Source organism: Ornithodoros turicata, chromosome 6, assembly GCF_037126465.1.
Source record: "Ornithodoros turicata isolate Travis chromosome 6, ASM3712646v1, whole genome shotgun sequence".
Classification (NCBI taxonomy): Eukaryota; Metazoa; Arthropoda; class Arachnida; order Ixodida; family Argasidae; genus Ornithodoros; species Ornithodoros turicata.
The window spans coordinates 27,688,281-27,710,566 of NC_088206.1; the positions used below are offsets into that span (position 1 = coordinate 27,688,281).

At 45.0% G+C, this 22,286-nt stretch overlaps 1 protein-coding gene across 1 annotated transcript; it reads left to right on the forward strand.

Moving 5' to 3' along the window:
- Positions 1 to 3,183: 3,183 nt before the first annotated feature.
- On the forward strand, positions 3,184 to 6,884 carry LOC135398406 (uncharacterized). The gene is made up of 4 exons (XM_064629816.1): positions 3,184 to 3,767; positions 3,851 to 3,988; positions 4,387 to 4,982; positions 5,053 to 6,884. The coding sequence occupies exons 1-4, from the start codon at positions 3,184 to 3,186 to the stop codon at positions 6,882 to 6,884; spliced, it is 3,150 nt and encodes a 1,049-aa protein (XP_064485886.1).
- The last annotated feature ends 15,402 nt before the right edge of the window (positions 6,885 to 22,286 follow it).

Genomic DNA, 22,286 nt, shown 5'->3' on the forward strand with positions numbered 1-22,286 from the left:
TGCACAAAAAGTACATGTGAAAATATATTTATTAAAGTCAATAGTGCAAGGAATTATGCTGTAACTCTGTGTGGAGGAGAAAAACCCAGCCAAAAAAACCTGAAGCAGTAGAAACACAATACACGTAACACAGAATATACTTATTACAGGCATGATGCAATAGCATTGAATAGGTATCACAGATCAAACACAATATTTTTTATTAACTGTAATCATACACACAAGTTTTCAATGAATCAGAATTAAAATGCAGTGGCACATTTAATCAAAGAAGATGTCCTTAATCATTACGATCACAATGAAAATTACAAGTTGTATTATAAAAAGTCTGAGATGTGAGAACCTGATAGATGTAAGTAATTTCGAGCACAATATGGAAGCTAAGTTTAATATTCCAGTATGACACAAATTTAATTAATCAATTTCCATTGAAGTGAATAGCGCAGACATAAGGAAATAATTCGAATCAACACATAGCATTAATATAGAACCAATCCTCCAACATGTAGGGAAATAATAGCTACACCACGTCAAAACGAGAAACGGACACCACATTTAATCAACTTCTTATTCTATTATATATTCTTAATCAGTATTATTATAAACAAAATTATAAGTTGTGTTATAAAAAGTCTAATATTCCTATACGTGAGAATCGTCAGTGCAATAGTGGGAAGTTCTGATGGTTGTATGTAATTAACTGTGAACAGCAGAGGCCCTGGAAGACTGTGGGACACGAACACAAGAGGAAATAAAATCTATACCACTACAAAGAAGATATTCCTAATCAAAACAACAGAGTAATCTATCATTCAGAAAATCAGAAGAAAAAATCAAACTCATCAGAAAATAGACATGTTAAAAATGAACTTCACCACATAGCACGCTCCTAGCCAACAAACAGAACTAATGATATCTGCACTGATATGTTGAAGACGGATGTCAATAGATGTATGGAAGACCACGGAACGCGAACGACAAAGAATGACACGAACCCAAGAGGAAATAAAATCTATACCACTACAAAGAAGATATTCCTAATCAAAACAACAGAGTAATCTATCATTCAGAAAATCAGAAGAAACAATCAAACTCATCAGAAAATAGACATGTTAAAAATGAACTTCGCCACATAGCACGCTCCTAGCCAACAAACACAACTAATTATATCTGCCCTGATTTGTTGAAGACGGCTGCCAATAGATGTATGGAAGACCACGGAACACGAACGACACGAACACAAGAGGAAATAAAATCTATACCACTACAAAGAAGATATTCCTAATCAAAACAACAAAGTAATCTATCATTCAGAAAATCAGAAGTAAAAATCAAACTCATCAGAAAATAGATATGTTAAAAATGAACTTCAACACATAGCACGCTCCTAGCCAACAAACAGAACTAATGGTATCTGCACTGATTTGTTGAAGACGGATGCCAATAGATGTATGGAAGACCACGGAACACGAATGAAAAAGAATGGCACGAACACAAGAGGAAATAAAATCTATACCACTACAAAGAAGGTATTCCTAATCAAAACAACAGAGTAATCTATCATTCAGAAAATCAGAAGAAAAAATCAAGCTCATCAGAAAATAGACATGTTAAAAATGAACTTCACCACATAGCACGCTCCTAGCCAACAACCAGACCTAATGATACTTATTTATTTATTTATTTATTAATAATACCTCAAGGGCCCTTGCGGGCATTACGTGAGGGTACATAGTTGGCGTACGGAAAAATGAAGCGATGCACAGCAAACATCAGGAGAACATAAATGTACGTAGATGATTTCGAAATGTGTCTGTATTATCGGTGACGGCCAAGGCTTTGGGAAGGTCATTCCAATCTTTGCTGCTGCGGGGGAAGAAAGATTCCAGGAAGTATGACGTGTGGGCGACATACAGCTGTACTTTCATAGGGTGATCGCGACGCCGAGAGATGTGTGAAGCAGGTGAGATGTATGTGCTGCTCAATGGTGGAGAATGTATGAACTTATGAAAAAGACAAAGACGGAAGAATTTACGACATGATGCAATTGGTGCCAGGTCGAGGGAACGTTTGAGTGATGTGACGCTAGAGTGAAAAGAGTAATCGCTAAGAATAAACCGTGCGGCTCTGTTCTGAACTGCTTCTAACATGTCACAAAGGTATGCTTGGTGTGGATCCCAGATTGAGGCAGCATATTCCAGCTTCGGTCGCACGAGGGTGGTGTAAGCTTGCAGTCTGACAGAAGGAGGAGATAACCTAAGGTTGCGCCTAATGAAGCCAAGGGTTGAATTAGCGGAGCATGTGATATTTTTAATGTGTTCATTCTAAGATAGGTCAGAAGAAAGAGTCACCCCTAGGTACTTGTATGACGAAGCCATAATAATTGGGGTGCCGGAGAGGAGGTACACGTTTGATCGAACGGGGGTGCTACGAGAGAAGGGCACGTAACAGCATTTACCTACGTTAAGCTGAAGTTCCCATTCAGTGCACCAGGATGAAATGACACTAAGGTCTGCCTCATCACTCGCGGGGATCACTATATTTTCGCATCCTTTCCTTGAAACGGAAATCTTTCGTCAAAGTGGTTGTCAAGTCGACTAAGTTTGTAGAGATGCGATATTGTTATTGAACATGTAGAGAAAGTCCAAATTATTAATTGGTAGCAACGATACTCAATCAAAAGACGAGAAACAAATTTAATTACATCAATTTTTGTAATATCTTGCAGCATAAATTTCTAATGAACCACACAAAATGTGAAATGCAACTCAGAGTTATGAGGCATTCCCATCTTAGAGGTACTTACTTATGTCAATCGAGTGAACAATTGAAACAAATACAAAACAATAATTATTTCGAGCAGTAAGTTCACAACTCATAGAATATCAGTCGAGTGAATACTTGAAACAAAATCAAAACAATAATTCTCACGACAGGTGGTGATTATGGCATTCTAAACCAGATAATAAAATAAATTTTAATCAATAAAATAAACATAGATATGCTTTTAATTTAGTGTAGACGTGCACTTGAAAACAGAAGTGACAATTGCTCTACATTGAAAAGATGGACAGATTTTGTACTCGATACCATAAGTCATGGGAAGATGTGATAAAAGACTGCTTCGAAAAGGAGGAGCCGCGAAACGATTTCATTATCGCTGCATTTCAATACATCCTAGACATGGTCGTATTCGGAGATATGGTACAAACTACAGAACTGAAGGTGCAAGAATTTATATGCCGAATGGGGAACTCTGGCAAGGCTGCTGCACATCAAAGGGTTAGAGTTAATCTTCGTTCACAGTACTCTTCACAAGAGGTGACCATTGAAGCCTTAGAAATCCCGGAAATAGGCATGAGCAATCTTCCCGAGGTTGATCCCAAGACCGTTGATGAACTGAGTAAGGCTGGGATGAGCATAGCTGATGTGCACGCAGTCTGCAACTCTACGACAGACGTAGGTGTCCTACTCGGCGCAGACTTCTTCGCACCTGTTGTCAGTGGTAGGCAGCATCGACTACATGACAATCTTGTTGCTTGGGAAGCGGTTTTTGGCTGGACGCTACAAGGACGGTCCGGAGTGCAAGCTGGAGACCACACCGCCATCTTACACGTCATGGTCTCCAACCCTTCTAACGATATGTCTACGGTGCTACAGTCCTTCTGGAATTTAGCGCACCTTGGAATAACGGCAGACAACGGACAGTCACCCGACAATAACTCTGTATTACAGAAATTTGAGGACTCTGTTATGCTTGTCGATGGGTGATATGAAGTTAGGCTGCCGTGGAAGGATGACCTTATTCCCCAACTTGGAGCTTACGAAGTGCCACTCGTACTCTGTTCAGAGACCAGGAAGTCATGAACCAGTATGATCAAGTCACCCGTCAATATTTTGACAGTAATCATGCAGAACGTGTCAACCCGGAGAATGCTGTGAAGGGACCAGTTTACTATTTGCCGCATCATGCCGTGATACGGCCTGAGTGAGAGACTACAAAGGTCCGAATTGTGTTCGATGCCTCCTCAAGTTCGCCAGGATTTCTGTCATTGAATGATGTGCTACACTCCGGACCCAATCTGAACTCCGACATTCTGTCGTTGTTGCTGAGGTTCAGCATACGGCGCGTTCCTCTGGTGGCGGACATCGAGAACGCCTTTCTCCAAATATCTCTTCATGGCCCCGACACAGATGCACTACGTTTTCTATATACAGCTCAACACCACTGGCAGGAAAACCCTTGCCCCCACTTGAGACCTGGCGGATGACAAGGGTTCCTTTCGGAGCGAGATCAAGTCCTTTTCTTTTCTCGGCGACTGTTCATCATCATTTACACAAGTCTGAGGAAGATTACCCGCAAACAGCCGCTCTCCTCTTGCGTAGTTTCTACGACGACGACCTAGTTATCAGCGTGGACACAACGGCAGATGCAGAAATGCTATACGAGGAGACTTGCCAGATTTTCTGTAATGCCGGCATTAAGGTAAAGAAATGGATCACAAATGATGACACCTTACTCCGACGGATGTTTCAAGACTCCAATGCCTCAATCGAGTCAGTCACGGGCCAGACAAAGAAGGTGTTAGGGGTGATATGGGACCTGCAACAAGACCAACTCCGGTGTTCTCTTCCAGCAATGAGCACCTCTTTGGAAAACGAAGTTACCAAGAGACAAGTTCTACAGACCGTTTCGAAGATATACGACCCACTCGGCTTGATATCCCCTTTTTCGATTACCGGGAAAATCATCTTTCAAAGGATTTGGTTGGGGGGCTTGGAGTGGGATGATCCTTTGCCAGAAGACTTGAAAGTCACTTGGGACCGTTGGAGTGCGGAGGTACAGGAGTTGACAGAGCTGGCCGTTCCTCGGTTCATAAAGGGTCCGTCGTCTAATGTAGCTACTATGGTTCATCTCTTCGCCGATGCCAGTCCGGTCGCATACGGCGCTCTAGCCTATATCGAGACGACGTCGGAAGACGGTGGTTCCTGCGCGGAATTCCTGCTGAGCAAAAGCAGAGTCTCTCCCATCAAACGTCAAACCCTACCAAGGCTTGAGCTCATGGCTGCCCTACTTGCGGCGCGCCTATTATCGGTTCGTCTGCGATGCCCTAGAGGTGCAGCTAGACTATGTCTGCTGGACTGACTCCTCTATAGTCTTGCACTGGATAACGGGATCTGCCACCAAATGGAAGCCGTTCGTTGCTAACCGTGTCAAAGAGATCAACGAGCTCACTAGCAAGGACAGGTGGCGTCATTGCGCCGGAGACGACAACCCGGCTGATCTTCTCACGAGAGCTCATCAGCTGAAGAATTCCGACCACTGGTGGAAGGGACCAGGATGGCTCAGTACTCCGGAAGCATGGACGCAAGCGGTTCACGCAAAGTCTGCTCGTCACAACGACGAGGCGTTGGAAGAGCTGTGTGTTGAAGTGCACGTGTCGCTGGTCATTGTTCCTGAGGTTGTCCTTTCCCCTGAGCATTTTAGTGGAGCCACTAGACTTATTAGGGTCACCGCCTGGATTCTTCGCTACATTCGTAATCTGAGATGTTCGCAAGGTAGACAGCGCGGTCCTCTCTCTGCAGATGAGTTGAAGCGAGCGGTACGGTATTGGATTTCTTCTACCCAAGCCAAGTTTCTCCCGCCGACTTCCCCTATTCTCGACAACTTCCGCTGCTTCCGCGACGACGACGGTATTCTTCGTCTGCTGGGAAGACTGCAACTCTCTGAGCAGTCGACGGCGGTGAAGCATGCTATCCTTTTGCCACCAGCCTCCGAAGCGTGGTTTACGCGACTACTGATCCTGCGTGAACACGCGCGGATGTCTCACGCTGGAGTTCAAGAAACGCTCCATCAACTGAGGGAGGAGTTTTGGATTGTCAGAGGGAGGCAGTCGGTGAAGTTTGCTCTCCATCACTGCTACCTTTGTCGCCGCCTAAAGACTCGTGCCTGCACAGAGGAAAAAGCGCCCTTTCCAAAGGCTCGCGTTACCCAGCAGTTTCCTTTCGAGGTGGTGGGCGTTGACTTTGCCGGTCCACTTTACTATACGAAGTCCGGCGGCGCTCATCGGAAGTCTTACGTCGCGTTATTCTCCTGCGCGGTTACCCGGGCAATACACCTGGAGCTGGTGACTGATCAAGGATTCAACACCTTTTTAATGGCATTCAACCGGTTTGTCGCGCGTAGAGGCCTGCCCAAAAAGGTATACTCAGACAACTTCCTCACTTTCAAGAAGGCATCTCGTCAAATCCCGGCCACGCTGCCCACGCAATTCCAGGACGTGCTAGACCATGCTGCATCTCGTCGAGTCACGTGGGAATTCATCGTAGAGAGGGCAGCGTGGTGGGGAGGCTTCTGGGAGCGCATGGTACGTTCAGTAAAGGAAGCGTTAAGGAGGACCCTGAAAAGAAGCGGGCTGAATTTCCAGGAGTTACAGACGGTACTCACTGAGGTTGAGGCGATCGTCAACTCGCGGCCGTTGACTCACCTGTCGGAAGAACCAAAAGACACTCAGGCTCTTTCGCCATCGCATCTACTGCTAGGAAAGAGGTTGACAGCGCTACCACCGCTGAATTCCTGTCGCGTAGCATCAACACCCTCTGATCCCGCAGGAGTACTGGAGTCAAGGGAAAGGCTCCTGAACGCCTATTGGAAGAAATGGTCCGCAGAATATTTGCTGCAGCTACGATCTGCCAACCTCAGTCGCCGAGCGGCCCCCAGCCATATCCAGCAACACGATCTAGTCTTGCTTGCAGATCAACGGACGCCCCGAATGCTACGGAAGCTTGCACGTGTGGAGCAAGTGCATCCGGGCCGTGACAATCGGGTCCTGTCATGCACTCTGAAACAGTGTTGCGGATTTGGCCACTCAAATCGGATTTAAATCAAATCCGCATTTTTTCTGAAGGTAGTAAATCAAATCCAAATCAAGTCCGGATTTAGTTTGGACACGTTAAATCAAATCCTTTTAATCCGGATTTATAGAATCTTTTGACAAATCCGGGAGCCAAAATTTGTGCAGTAGCATTACTAGACCTATAACCGTGTCTACAAATTACTAATACTGCACGTATTCACTAAACAACGCTTAAATAACAGCGTGACGTGGCACAAAGAGCAATAAATTTCGTCTGATTGACGAGGATATAAAGGGCCAACCTATCAATCCGCTGGCCGAAATCTTATTCATATTTTAGGATATAAAGTTTTGAGTTTGGGAAGACATTTTCGGTTACGCCTGCTCGGCGTGTACCAGACTATCAGTCACCACGTATCAGCCTGTGTCAGGGGCGGATCCAGATGCTCAGTTTGGGGGGGGGGGGGTTCTTTGTCGGAGCGCGTAGTGGGGGAGGGGGAGAGGAAAATTCAGTGTATAAACTGACGTTTTGGGGGGATTGGGGGAGCAATTTGGCGAGTTGCTTCTACTTACAGCCGTCTGCTCGCTCTATCACATGACCTATATAAATGATATCTATACCATTCGACAGAGAATGAGTTAGCGGTCCTAATGAATCTACCTTCAAGGGAATGCGTGTACCTGCTCATGAATAATAAAAGTTCGAAATCGTACATTTTTTGCCGGAAATGCTGTGTTCGGGAATTTTTTCGTAGCGCCCCCTTTAAAGTAGGAGTCACGGGACTTTTTCCCCGTGCTGTCTTGAACCCATAGTTTTTATCAGCCAAATTTGAAGGATGTGGTAAAACAAGAAGCGCGTTGCTATGAGGTCAAAGTTGGGAAAAAATTCGAACCAACATTCGCCGCCGCACCCTTCCGCCTCTCCATATCGGAAACGGTTCATCGGATGGAGCTCGAAATTGTTGCATTTGTCATAGCATGTAGCCGACAGCTGGCCACTCCGCCGCGCGGAATTGCGCAATGCCAGTGGAAGAGGGCCGCAAAGGGAACCCCAACGAAAATACATGTAATGAATGAATGATGGGAGTTGAGTTGAAGGCATCCAGAAAGAAAATAGTAAAACTTTATCGAAAATCAGCCGCACTTTGTCTTGCATCGCGAACACGTAATTCGTTAAGCGCCCTTAAATTTTTGTGTTACACCAAAATAGAAAAAGTGATACTGATAAAAGTGTATTGCATCGTAGATGACTGGCTCACTCTGGGAGGGGCGGTGCACAACCCTCATCTCCATCATCACGTATCGTGTTGGTGTTGACTCGGGTTTCACGGGGCATGAACAGTGTGGAGTTGGTAGGTATGGTACACCTTCCCAAAAGCGGATTTTGGGTCAGGAACCTCCTCGTCATTTAGCACCGGGCGAACACGCCTGAGTGAAGGAATTCCTATCGCGGGCCTAGGCTCAGCTACACCCAAAAACACACGCCTGCGTCGATTTCTACCATCAGTACTCAAAAGACCACATGTCGTTGGTTACTATACCCTGGGGGTCACAATTAAATGGATCGTTAATAAATCGTGGGACATGCTGAGAATACTTTACTAAACATGTAGCCCATGGGTCTATTTTAATGCTGACGTTTCGGGGCTTTGTAAAAATTTTCCTCGCGCAGTACAGACTGTTGTAACCAAGGAAAAAAAAATGGGTATGCGAGGAAGAGTGGCACATCTTGCCATGATTGTCCGTGGGAGCAGGAAAGGCTTGCCTTCCCGAAATCACGAAATGATAGGATGTGATATATTTATTGTTCGTTTTTACTTTGTTTTGACGTGAATGCGTGTACCTATATGCGTTCATATGATGGCGAAGACCAATAATTTCGGGGCATGATTTGGCAAGCTTAAACCCGGTCGTGCTTGAAGACTTCACGGGAAAGGTGCCGTCAAATCGACAGAATAACGTTAACTGCGTTCAAAGAACTGCACCTGGTGTTCCCTCGGTGCGGTGAGGGCAAGTGATTGGAACAAAACGGCTACTCCTGTCGCTCTGGGGTGAGGACGCCGCTAGTGCGTGTGCAGATTTCAGACAAGGTCACATCAATTCGCGTAAATGCGAAAGGGCGCTTCGCTCAATTTCAAATCCATGCATCTTGTGAAAGAGCTTGGCGAAATCCACGCGCAAATCCGCTGAAAAAGGGGCGATTCAATCCAAATCCAAATCATACATGGAATATGCGATTGAATCTAAATCCAAATCACTAGTGGAAAATGCGATTCAATCCAAATCCAAATCCTGCCCATATTTTTTGCGCAAATCAAATCGCAAATCAAATCCGCCAGCCCTCCGGTGGATTTAAATTCGGATTTAAATCAAATCCGTGGATTCAAATCCGCAGCACTGCTCTGAAAACGTCCAGCGGGGCAACCATTCGCATGCCGGTCCAACTTAACTGTAACGTTGTAACGTTGCTGTAACGAGCTGTAACGTTGGGCGAGGGAGTGTTACGGTTTTGGTTTGGGTTTACTGAGCTCGTGCGCACCCGATGGGGTCACGCGAGAGTGTGCTGCCTTGTTCTCGCACTTCAGTTCTTCAATCGCAACAGTACAGACTGACGATGAAAGATGAAAGTCACTGAAAAGGTTAGCCAGCTGTAGGGATCGAACCCACATCTTCTGGATTACCGGTCCAGGGCTCTACCAAGTAAAAGTACTGCCTACTACCTCTAGTAAAGACTGTCCTACTGCTACTGCCTTGGCATTCCTCATTAGGGCATTGCGTTCATCAAGAAAGCAGTCGGATCAAATTATCATATACAAGCGGTCTATATCGCACGATTCATTACGGATTTGTTGAAATTACACATATCTGAGATGTCATGGTACGAACCACGTGACAACGATGTCGTTGTTGCTGGGACGCTCGCGGCCATAGAGGCTGCGCTAACTTTAAAATCTGTTTATGAAATTACTATGCAATTATCGGGAGAGAAAATTGGTCAAATAGGTTGTCGGAGGATGCTGAACATCATGGTAACAGTTTCATACCAACATTCCCAGATGCGACCGCCCCTTTAATATACCCAACCTCGCATGTATTGGCATCAGAGAAGAACCTCCCAGAACATGTTTTTCTGACAATGATGGGGTATGGACAGGAGATGTAACAACGACATATTTTATCTCCCCACATTTTTCTTTGTGTTTGCGAAGGCAGTTCCTGGTCTCTGACCTTCCATTTTTGAGCGTAAAGTCTGCGTCTTCACCACTCATCACACCATTGCCCCAAATTACGTATGAGAGCTATCTCATCCTTCTTTCACCTTTTGTTAGCTTATCCATTATTTCCTAATTCTTTTCTTTTTTTAGCCGACATGCTGTTTGACTGACCTTTCCACCTTTTTTTCCTTTATTCTAATTCACGGTTCCCCCGTTCGAATTCAGACAGCAGAAATGAAGGGATGTGTTCGTCCTGTTGTTGTTTGTCAGTGTTTGCGCTTGTCACGCAAGCTTAATTTTCTCGGTAAAGTTTCACAGTATATCGTATGCGTGGGGTAGCGTTCGAGCGCGCTTTTTTATTACTTTAACGGCAGCAAAGAAAAAAAATTTAACCTTTCGATGACTCCCACAAAGTAATGAGCTCTTGGAAATGACGAAATAAAGAAAAAAAAAAAAAGATCTGACGTTCTTGTTAATATGTGCTATGTAGCGTTTAACACGCTGAGAGCGAGACGTTTTACCATTTCGTATAATAAATACGATGCGCAGCAGATGATTACCTTTGCTATAAATCTCTATTCCAGTACGTGCAGGATATATTCAGAAAGGTATCGGGTCTGTGAGGTGGATGCGAGGCGAGTAGAGGAGTCGCAAAGCCCACTGCCCTGTTGATTACTGCAGTGAATGATCTGGGAATGATATTTTTATTTGATGCATTAGTCACTCACATATTTTAGTGAAATATAGCATGCTTATGAATAAATGCAAACTGGTTTGGTTTAAAAATGTTTTCGGGCTACGGTGTGTAGCGAATTCTGTTCTCATCTACACGTTCCACTCTATAGTGCTCTGCTCTATAGTGCTCGGTAGCTCTTCTGTCAAACAGATACTGGGATCCACCAAATCTGGAGACCATCCCTCTGCTCCAGGTGTACAGCAAATTTCTGTTTCTATTACTGTGTCTCGCGACAGTGCACTATCTTTCGCGGTGCACAACACGGATGACGACGGATTCACTATTGTGGAGTATCGCAAATGGCGGCCACCAATAACCCTGGGTACAGCTAAATCTTCGGCGCTAAGGCTCGCTCCTCTCCCAGCAAAGCAAAAAGCGCGTTTTGTCTCCAGGCTCGACGCAGGTACTACTGTCGACGAAGTTTCCAACTCAGTGAGTGATGTTCTGCAGAGTTTGCTATTCCGTTGCATTAAGCTGCAAACTCGTTGGGATTAATATTCTTCATTTTGCATAGTAACAGACAGTGCTAAGTTCCACCTCATTAACAATCAAGAAGCGTGGCCAGAAGGATGTTTGTTCCGCCCATTTCGTGGTAAAATTCCTGAAACCGAAAAGCTAGTCACTGTCTCTGCTGACAATCGTAGTGAGCAAAGCACATGAGAGGAGACACAACTTTTTCTGTGTTTTACCAAAACGTGCGTGGTCTGCGCACGAAATCGGCTGAATTTTTAGCAAACCTCTCTTTAAACAATTAGGGTGTAATTTTCTTACGGAGACTTGGCTGAATCCAGATTTTAACTCTGGAGAATATTTTCCATCAAGTTATAACGTTTTTCGACAGGATCGTCAGTATCATCCTATGGACGCAAATTTTGGGGGCGGTGTTCTTATTGCTGTTAAGCAAACTCCCTCCGCTTTTCGTCGTAACGACCTTGAAGTTTGTAAAGAAAATAGAAGCAAAAGTTTGAAATCTGTATAACAGATAAAGCAAATTTGATAGTAGGTTGTTGCTACTTTGCACCAAATGCTACCAAATGCTACTTTGCACCAAAAATGAGAGACAGAGAACAGAGGAGTGGATTTCCTGTGCTGACGGTGAACACATAGGTGAGCAGCTTGATGATGGTGCTTTAGTGCAGTTGTCAAATGATGGTGACGAGGGTGATCATAGTGACAGTGAAGATAACTAGCAGGACTGTTCCGAAGCTGTGACAGCTCGCTCAGCTTGGAATCACATTCACAGTACGATGCAGTGCTTCGAGGACCAGGCGGACGAGTCAAGTGCCAGACTTCGATCGCCTCTTCCGAAGAAAACAAATATAGTCGAATGTATGGTGCAGAGCACAGTCACGGAGTATTTTCATAAATAAACGTAATCTAGTGCACTTCCCGTCGTATTTCAGCCCATTTCCCTTCCGCGAAACCTTAAACCCCGATTTATGAATCACTCGATGTATGAACGATTTTTCGAGAAACGAAGGGTGTTCATAAATCGAGGGTTGACTGTAAGCATGACACATTTTTTACTGTACGCATAGCCATAGCCAACGTGCATTCCTTACCTGCTTTAAGTCGTTTTTTCTTTTCTTTTTTCTTTTTTCCCTCTCTCTCTGTCGTACGCGTCGATTGGCAGACGGTAAATCCTATTACATCCGGAGTGAAGCTATTGGTTCACGGCCGCATATACTATAGTATATATGGGTTGTGTTTTGCCATGAATAATTATTGACTCAGAGAAATAGTAAGGATTGTCGACGCTCGGTGTGTGTATGAAAAATGTGAGTGTGTGAGTATTGTCAAGCTGGGACCCCGCTTGACAAGTAAGTTCTTTGTGTTTGCCTTTTCGTGTGACTCGAGTGAAAAAAGTTATGTACAATTGCGTGAAATATTGGTTTAAAAATAAGGTTTATCCGTTTTCAATAGAGTTGGATGTTGTTGTTTGATAGCGTGTGCGTTTGTCGTGCTTGTAGCTGTGTTCAAGCTTACTTTTCTTGATAAAATTCAGAGTATGTTCGATTATACTGTTCAATAATCTTCTGATTGTAGAAAATGATGTGTTTGCTAGCGTGTGTTTTGTCATGCTTGTCAGTATGCACTTTGATATCCGAGAAGAAGTGCGTGTAACTTCTTATTTTTCACTGCTCACTCAATGTGAGCCCGTGTTTTTCGTTTACTGGACGCAGAAGAAATCCGTGTCGCTTGGTGCTGCTCAATAGTGTTCTGTTCTGACAGGAGAAATTGGTTTGTTTGTCAGTTGATAGTTGTTGTTCTTGTCTGTTTTGGCATGCTTGTCAATATGAGAAATAATTTCACTTTCCCCGATAACTATTATGTTGATGAAGTAAGCCGTGCTTAATTTTTGCAGTTATGGGTATTTGCTATTTGAGCAGAAATCTTTAATTTGAAATTTGCTATTTGAGAAATTTGCTATTTGAGCAGGTATCTGAGCGCAGGGCAGAAATTCCTATAAAGCACGTCTCCATCTTTTCACCCTCAGTAGTATTTGTAAACTGATTAATTCTTCTGGGTGTGAGTCTGCTTCACTGCATGACAGGACGCGGTACGTAGTAGAAATGGGAAGTGAGAAAACTTGGAGCGCTTGATTGCTAGTAATCTAAGTAATGGCGCAATTATTTTATAGAGCAGGAGTAGCAGTTTCCATAAAGAGTAGAATTTTACTTCTGAAAGATTATTGTTGTGGTCCTTAACGACTGAAAGTAGCAGAAAGCACTTTTTGATAAGTCTATGACCTTGGGGTAAAAGTGCTTCATCGTCAACCTCTCTTATTTTTTTCTCACGCTTTGTGCATGTGTTGTTCATAATGAGTGAATATAATTTTATGGCTCCTAAAATTATAGTTGTGCTTCATAATGATTGAGAGTAGAAGTAAGGGCTTTCTGTAAAAGTTTTTCTAAATTTCATGAAAGAGTGAAAAAATCGTTATAGTAGGGTAAAGAAAATAATGTAGTGATGTAGACAACATATTTCTGGAACCTTTGAATTGAAAGATATCCTGTCTAGAGCGCGTTCCTAAGTCGTGTGTGAATAGAAATTTTGCCCCCAGACTTCCGTGCTCGCTGTCGTTGCAGGTGCAGCCTCAGACAATGAGATTAGCCTTAGTATTACATAAGCCTAGTGATGACGCTGAGTGTTCCAGGGCCTCACTTATTATTTTTCTCCTATATTCTAGAGATCAGTGACAGCAGTTTTCGTGATGAATAGATTTTTACTGCTAAATTAGTGTCGTGGTTCTAATGATTGAAAGTAGCAAGGGTGCTGTTTTGGTAAGTCTGTGTAGTCATTTAGTAAGTCTTAGGGGTAAAAATGTTTAATTGCTAGGGTCAGCTGTTATTTTTCTCAGCTTTCATGCATGATGTTTTCCATTATGAATGAATCTGGTGGACTTTTTGGCGAGAGGATTTACGAAGAGTACTGTTTTAATGCGTTAGCATTAGAGTCCTCGCTACGAAAGAATCGCGGCGTGGTCTGTCTGTAGCCACGGCGTGGCGAGTGGAGAGGGAAGGAGAGGGCGCGTGGAGAGTGCGACGCGGCGCGTCGGCAGTGCAGCTGTGGTGGTCGACAAGTTCAGACGTGTCTGCGTGGGCGCGCTATGGGTTATGAAAGATGTGCGGAGGAGCGGCGGCGAAAGAAGGCGAAGGCTGCGAGACGGCGCCGCCAAGCTGAATCGGAGGAAGCCCGAAAGGCTCGTTTGGCTGCGGATTCTGTCTTGCGTTAGCGTTGTGTAGGGTCGTGTGAAGGGTTGTGTAGCGTTTGTGAAGGGGAGTTCCCAAAGGGTTTTCAAGTTTTAATGCTAACGCATTTCCGTCGGGTCCTCCAATGGATCGACCATGATTTTTTTTAAATAAGTGGAGTGTGTGTATTTATGAATACGTTGATGCTGGTGAGTGTCTATTCCACTTTGTTCAAGTGTATTTTCTTTAGGCCTACTCTGCTGATCAGTGCTTTCTCTGTGCTTGCTTTCCTTTGTTGACACGTCTAGCAGTCGTCCGAGCCTGTATTTTTCCTTGCGTGACAGTACTCGTTGAGCAATGCCATTCCTGTCCGGACATGCCCAGACCTGTCCCATTCCTTAAGCCTAATTCTGTCTTATGATGCATTCTTTCTTTTGTTTACGCGTCTAGCAGATTTGTGAGTGGTTGCTCTGTATTTGTTCTTTTCGACAAGGAAGATTCTTGTTGAAGTAGTTTCATTCTTCTCTTAACCTGTCATCATGATGACGATAGTGCTGCCACACCCTTGATCCGGATTAGAGTAGCACTGGCATGGTTCTTAATAATTTTGCAATTAAATTAGTTCACAAAGTGGCTGCTAGGGGGCAGATGCGTGATTTTATGCAGGAGAAAAAAAGCATCACGATTCACTTCTCTGCCTGGCTCTCGAACGGAGATAACGTCTCGCGCTGCGCTCCTCATGATATCTTTGCCCCCGCTTTGTTTGCGATTAGCAGTGACGTGTCCGTGCATGTCGGACGTGAGCTGCTGTTATTGCAATTATTGTCCGTGCGTACTCACCATTTCCGTCTTCTACGAAAGCTGTCACAGTCTTGTCCTCGGAACAAGAGTAGCGCTGACATGATTCTTAATAATTTTGCAATGAAATTAGTTCACAAAGTAACCACTAGGGTGGTAGATGCGTGACTTTATTCAGGAGAGAAAAACATCACTGTTTAGTTCTCTTCCAGGCTCCGAAACGGAAAAGACATGACGCGCTGCGCTCCTCGTGACCGTTGCTCTGGTGGACAGTGGTCTCATTTATTGTGTGCCTAGTCCTTGTTGTTAGCTATTGATGGTGTCCCTTGTTAGCATATTTTGTTATTTCTTCCACAAACGTTTGCATTTCTCTGTCCCGATTATGTGTTTTTCTCCTTGCTTGAGCAGAGCTGTCCTAACCTGTCCAAACGTGCCATGATGGCGAGAGCTGCTAGGCGCGCGTCGGGCGCATGTGCGACGAGAGAACGCGCTAGGAGCACACGTCGTGTGCGCATGCGAATTGGCTCAGTTGGCCAAGGGAATGAAACTCGCGAGTTCCTGTACGGACTAAGGTAGGCGGTGCGAGCTTCTCGCGTTATCAAACGTCAGAATTTGTACGTCGAAGCTTGACTTCTCAACCCTCACCAGCCCATTGGCTCCTGTGGCCACTCCCCTGATATGCGAGTGCTGATTGGACGGTTTGAAATTAAGAACTTTCCATGGCACGCGCAACCGGGAGCCGCCGTGTCGGGGGTGCCGGAGCAGATCGCGTAAAGTTTCGAAATACGGTGGGTTCAGCAGGGACGCAAGCAAAGCATCTACGCCGGTGACGCTTTTGGATGGTTTTTAGTGTCCTTCCCCTAACATGTTGTCGATATTTTACTCTTGGATACTTCTGCAAGTCAATTCAGTGATAGGTAAGTGGAAGGCAGGTTTGCTTTGCTTGCTTGATGCGACAACGATTCAAGAAGGACCAATACTGCGTTTTTCCGCTACCCACTCGATGACAGGTAAGTGGGTTCCTATTCCATTCTGCCGCTTAGCACAGCATAGCACCATACCTGTGGCATATATGCAGCTTTTCGGCAGGTAGAGTTTTTGGTTTTCATGTTTGTGATTCCTATTCTGATCTTTCTTGCTCAGGTATAAGCACTCAACTCATATCTGCTTGAGAAAAGCATCTGCATGGATAAGCCACTCTGAGTGGGCCACTTCATCTTTCGGCATACCAGCTGCACAAGTTATTCTGTGATAAGTCAACCAGACGCCTACACGTACAAGCAGCAAAGGGATATGGACATGTTCTCTGTCTTGCTGTATCTGTGTGCCTGTGCAGTCAATATACTGTTGTTCTGCTGTGAAATCTTCCACGTGAGGCATCAGTTATCAGTGAATGCAAAGTTGCTTCGGCATTATCACTCGAACTTCAGAAACAATGTTCATGTCGTGTTCGTGTTTGGTGCAGCTACAGCAGAGTGCATATTTGTGATTTGGAAATACCTATCCCGAAAAATAAAGCACTCTGTGTAACAAACAGCCAACGCTTCCGTGTTTTGTTATTGTTTTCACTCGACGCGCACTAAAATCCACAACCACCCAGAACCGCCAAAGCGGGGGAGAGGGAGAGAACAGATGAGAAAGGGGGTGCCTCACCAGCGTCAGACGTCACCCAGGGAGACAAAAAAAAGAAAAAGCAAAGCAAAAAGCTACTCAACCGTCATCCTACGACTGGCCCAACGCCAGAGGTCATGCTGTAGGATGGGACAAACGAAAGCTTGCTCACATCACAATTCAAAAATAGTACTGCTCTCGCCCTAAAAACGAAGGTCAACAACGAGGAACCTTCATTTCACGTGAGTTTTTCCCAACAATAGAATTATACTACACGATCATCCCCCTGGTTTGGCTCTCGACGGGAGCGGTCACGCGTCACAACGCTCCGTCGCCGCGATGGTGAAGATTGTTCGGTGTGGTGGTTGCATGGATATCTAGTCGTAGTTCTTGCATGGGCGCGCGAGTGGCTAGGCAGAGCATCTTGTGCTAGCCGTTGAATTTCGTAGCGGTGCATATTTAGAAGTGTGCGGTTGCGATAGCAGTGATGTTTTTGAATTCTCGTGTTCGCTTCGTGCATGACCAAACGTGTTTTCTGTGATTAGGCCTGACGCAGTGATTTCCCCAGAAATTCACTGCTGGATGGGGGGGGGGGGGTTATGCTTGGTGAAGGTTCGACTTCAGGAATTTTTCTTACACAACGGAAAGAATCGTGGCACAATGGTGACATCTATGCACATCGTTCCCTTTTAATTTGTACATGTTATTACGTTAGAAGACAGTACATTAGAATGCATACTCATTATGAACGGCATTTCAACATTAAGATGCATAATCACATGACCGACAAAGAAAAAAGACTAGCACCTTGTCTTACGAAGCTCAATGAATACCTAGCACACAGATTGAACAAATGCATGGTACGATCATCTGCATGACTGTGGTCGTACAGCCCAAGCGGCCCAAGCTTGACAGTACAGGATGTAATTCGCTGCGTCGGACTTTCTACCAGAACGTGTTGGTGGCCGAGCTGGGTGGGGTCACCTGAGAAATTTCAGACAAAAACAAGACACAAGGAATGACAACACCTTAAAGGTGTTGTCACACACAAACACTTTAAGGTGTTGTCATTCCTTGTGTCTTGTTTTTTGCATTTAAATGTGTGTTGCAAGTAAACTTCTGTTAGTTGAGAGTCAGCACTTCGTTTGTGCACTTCCTCGTCCGTGTCCCTGGCTGCGTTCCGTTTATCATTATGTGCTTGACCAATATGTGCACTTAACCCCGGGCGGCTTGCTGGACAGAAAGCAAAACATAACAACCCGATAACATTCGGATGTGTCAGTAGCATAGATAGAGAAGTTCCCCGTCAAAAAGAACTCGTTACAAGTTAAGTTACGGTGTGCAAAATGTAACTAAGTTAATAACGAAGTTCTTCAGCCTGAAATGTAACTCGCAGTTACTGAGTTACTTCAAAAAAATAACGAGTTACTTCCAAGTTACTTCGGAGTTCGGACACAAAATAGCATTACGCATGTGCAGCGTGCGTGAGCAGTTGAGTTAGACCTTGAGTTGGCTGCGGAGGAGTGCGACACGCTTAGATCGTTTTCGTTTATGGCCAACAATAGACCTCTCCCTGTTTGTAAACAAATGAAGTCATAGTGTTCGACAGCGCCACAAATTTGGTAGAATTGAACTACGCTCGAAGCTACAGGTGAAGGTCGCGCCCGAAAGTCACGGTCTTGAGGGGATTACGATATGGTCCCTTAAAGGGACGCGACCCTCGGTCCTGCTTTTCTTTCAATGGGAGGAAGCGAACAAGTGCCCGTTCGTGGAACCCAGCCCTCTCCTGACGATTTGTTTCGGTTTCAGTCTGCCTGTACAGTAATGTAACCAGGCTGCGCCGGAGAGCAACACCAGCGCCGCCGCTCTCACCGTTCCAAATTCCAAGACACAACAACGCAGCTATTGCGGCTTGCGGCACGAATCATATGTAGCACGTAACTTGTAACTCGTGTACCATGTAACCGAAAATAAACATATTACATCTACCAATGTCATGATGACGTTTCTCTGGTGGAGGTCTATTCGAAAGCTTTGCATCTTACTCCCTGTGGGCGCACAATGGTTCAGCTTCATTTGAGTGGCAGCGGTTCTTACTTCCTGAATAAAATACTGTCATTGATTGAATACCATGGTTTATGGCAAAAATATGCCATGAAGGAACCGGACAAAGAGCAAGAAAATATGTGGACGTGAGTGAAGAGCGAGTTAAAAGTAATTTGGAACTTAACTTAAGTTACTTTGGCAAAGTTACCTGAAAAAGGAACGAGTTGCTCTGAAAGTTACCACGGCGCAAAAGTACCGAGCTAAGTTACAAGTTACCAAAAAAGGAACTTAGTTACAGTAACGAGTTACCTCGAACTCTAGTCAGTAGCGCGTGATTTCACTCCGAATTACAGATGAAAAATAGCACCCGATTTTCCCCTCCCGAATCTGGTAAAGGCATGTAACCCGAAAAAGCACAACCCTATACATAATGTAGCTGAGTAGTGTTCGAAATGAGTAGAGACTGCTGCGTGGGTCGTGTTTAAAAAATAGAACGAGGATTGGATCGCTGTCGATTTCATCGTGTAGGTTATTCTCCATTCACGTCGACAACACTTACGTATCCAATTCTGTAATCGTAACAAATGTCAACAAACGTGATGATCCTACAAGACGAAGATCCCACGTGCAATCTGGCGAAGAAGAACGATTTGCCATTCGAACTGCAGTCCTTGGAGATTACGATGATTACCAACCATGGACGTCTCTAAGTCAAGCAACACAGCAGCATCAAACCAGAGGAACCAGAGGCCGCACCCCCAGAACCCCGGTAGTGCGGTAAGCCAAACCACTGACCATGTCCCTGATGGGAAACCTAAGCCACCACGACTACTTCGCACCGCCAACCCAAATTCGAGAAGTGGCCTTAGTGAGACAGACAACAGAGTTCATTCAACATCGCTTCGAACTGCGGATCGCACCGAAGATTATGCGGACATATACATCATGGACCCTCTGGACTGTCGACTTCCTACTCGGTCCTGCTTTAGGGGCGGCTCGATTTTAGAACCTCTTCAAGGACAATCTCTATGCAACATAGCGCCAACACCGTATAGCTTCGCTCGAAGATATCAAAGCAGTGCCACGCGACGAAATTCTGCAAGCGGCACTGTCACCGAGGAAGAATATGAAATCCAATATAGCAAGGTGCAAGATAGCTCCCAACCCGACTTCTCATGCACAGACGATGGTAAAGGACACGTAAACGACTGCAAAGGCACAGCGCGTACAATACATGTGTCTAGGTTGGAACATCTACGCCAAAGCAAGAATTATGATGACGCTGGGATGAAGCTTAGACAGTTAGCTCCACGATCAAAGCAAACGCCGCGGTTCACGAGCGAAGATGTGGTGAATCCTGACGTTCGTGGCTACGTGGCGGAACAGGAGACTGTACCTGAAGAACCTCAGCGACAGGCTCTAAGGAGCGACGCTAACGTTAAGTTTTCACGCCAATCCTCAAGGCGAAAACCTTCGAGAAAGTACGATGCCCTTAGCTGGGATGTTGAAGAACATGCTGACGAAATCGAGAACATGCAGACGAGATCAGTGCGTAGTTCCGTTTCTTCCAAGAATATTGGTTCCGGTTTGAGGGAAGTTAACGAAGCTGTCATTGAACCCTCTTTCAAACCACCGAAACTGCGCAGCATCAAGGATGATCCGCCACATAGCAGCGATGAGAGCAGTGACTTAAGGATATTGCCGTCAAGTGAGCACTTCCGTGGCGAACATGATTTTCTATCAGTAAGAATTCCTCGAGAAAGGTATAGGATGGCGCCGGGATCCAGATCTGGTCAAATAGCGCATTTTGAAAGCATTGCCTCCAAGACACCAGAAGTCTCCATCAGAAGCGCGCACAAGGCCGTGCAAACAGTCCCAGAAAATGCCTTTGATAAGGATACTCTCCGCGGATCGTCCTCCAGCGACGTACGATCGACCAGCGCAAAAAGTGGTGACGATTGGAAGCCCAAGTACGTCGATCTATCCAAAGAATTCGACAAGAACAAGCGAGAACTTCAAGGCATCCTCAAGGGATCTGCGTCTACACAGAGGGTGCAACAAGAAGGTATTGGGAACACTATTACGTTTGCAGCGAGCAACAGTTCGACTGACGACACGGCTACTGCAGACATTGTCGCTATTCCTCGCGCAAACGACCGACCTGTAAATGCGGAAAACGAGACGCAAGTAGACAAGGCGGTGCAGGTCAGCATTGTGCGCCCAGATAAGACTCTAATCGCTTGCTCCATCATTGCTGGAGTGCTGGCCATAACCCTTGTAGCCTTTGTCCTATTCGTTCTACTTAGATGAAATGGCATCTCGATAACATAGACTTGACAATATTTTCGCATTACTTCTCTGACTGTATGTGTATATCGTCCCATGTAGTACTGTCCTGCTCACTTACACATAATCTTCCCTTTCCGTGGCCTGACCCCGCTAAGCGTTTTCACGGACTACATATCCTTAAGTGAGTCTATCCTTATCAGCATAGAGTATCCAACAGCTACTACTAGGCAATGACAGTCGATCAGTCAGTTCTTATGGCGCCGCAACCACAGCCTGAAACTGTGACCCACTGTCCAGCTATGTCTCCTCTCATGCGCTTTTCAGGTAATCATTATCAGTCAGTCGTTCTCAATAGGCAGTAACGAGTTATATCTTATTCAAGCAATAAAGTAAAACAGTGGCTACTCCTCTGGCGTACAATGCAAATATAAGGTGGGCTGGTTGGTGCAAATCCATCATGACCGAAGACACGAAAACAAGAGACAAAACACGTCGCAATTTACAACAACATTTTACTAGCGTGAGCACAAACAGTGAAATGAATCCTTTCCGGCTCAACATATCTGGTGGCGCTCTTCGACCTACTACCGAAACTTCTTTCCTGATAAACTCTATCTGCTTATCTATAACGGGAGGCTCTAGGTTCACTGACACACACAAATCTTTCTTTTCTTGAATCTTTATCGTCTCCGTGACTTGTCACACATGCCTGTCGTTTGATTTGTCGATTATTTGTGTAGAATGAATCCGGGCTTGACATCCACAACTGACAACATGGCTAGCTAACTGCGAACCGTGTCAGTCCGCTTAACCTTCGCATGACGAAAGGGTTAGGGAACACCCTACCCTTTCCTTAATACATCTTCCAGCCTCTCCTATATACTCTCTTCCACAGAATAGAGGAATCGAGTAAATCACTCCTAACACACAGTGCTTCTACTTTCCCCGTACCCCGTCCCCTTTTCTGTCGCGCCGAGCACAAGGTATCCTAAGGAGCCCGGGAAAACATTCCGGGTAGGGACGCCACCTCGATCTTGAAGCT

Excerpts from the sequence above, each read along its gene's own strand:
- LOC135398406 (XM_064629816.1), top strand. The coding sequence starts at position 3,184 with ATGGTCGTATTCGGAGATATGGTACAAACTACAGAACTGAAGGTGCAA. Across the intron at positions 3,768-3,850 it reads TCTGTTATGCTTGTCGATGG|AGACCAGGAAGTCATGAACC; the intron begins GTGATATGAAGT and ends TACTCTGTTCAG. Across the intron at positions 3,989-4,386 it reads CATGCCGTGATACGGCCTGA|TTTCTACGACGACGACCTAG; the intron begins GTGAGAGACTAC and ends CCTCTTGCGTAG.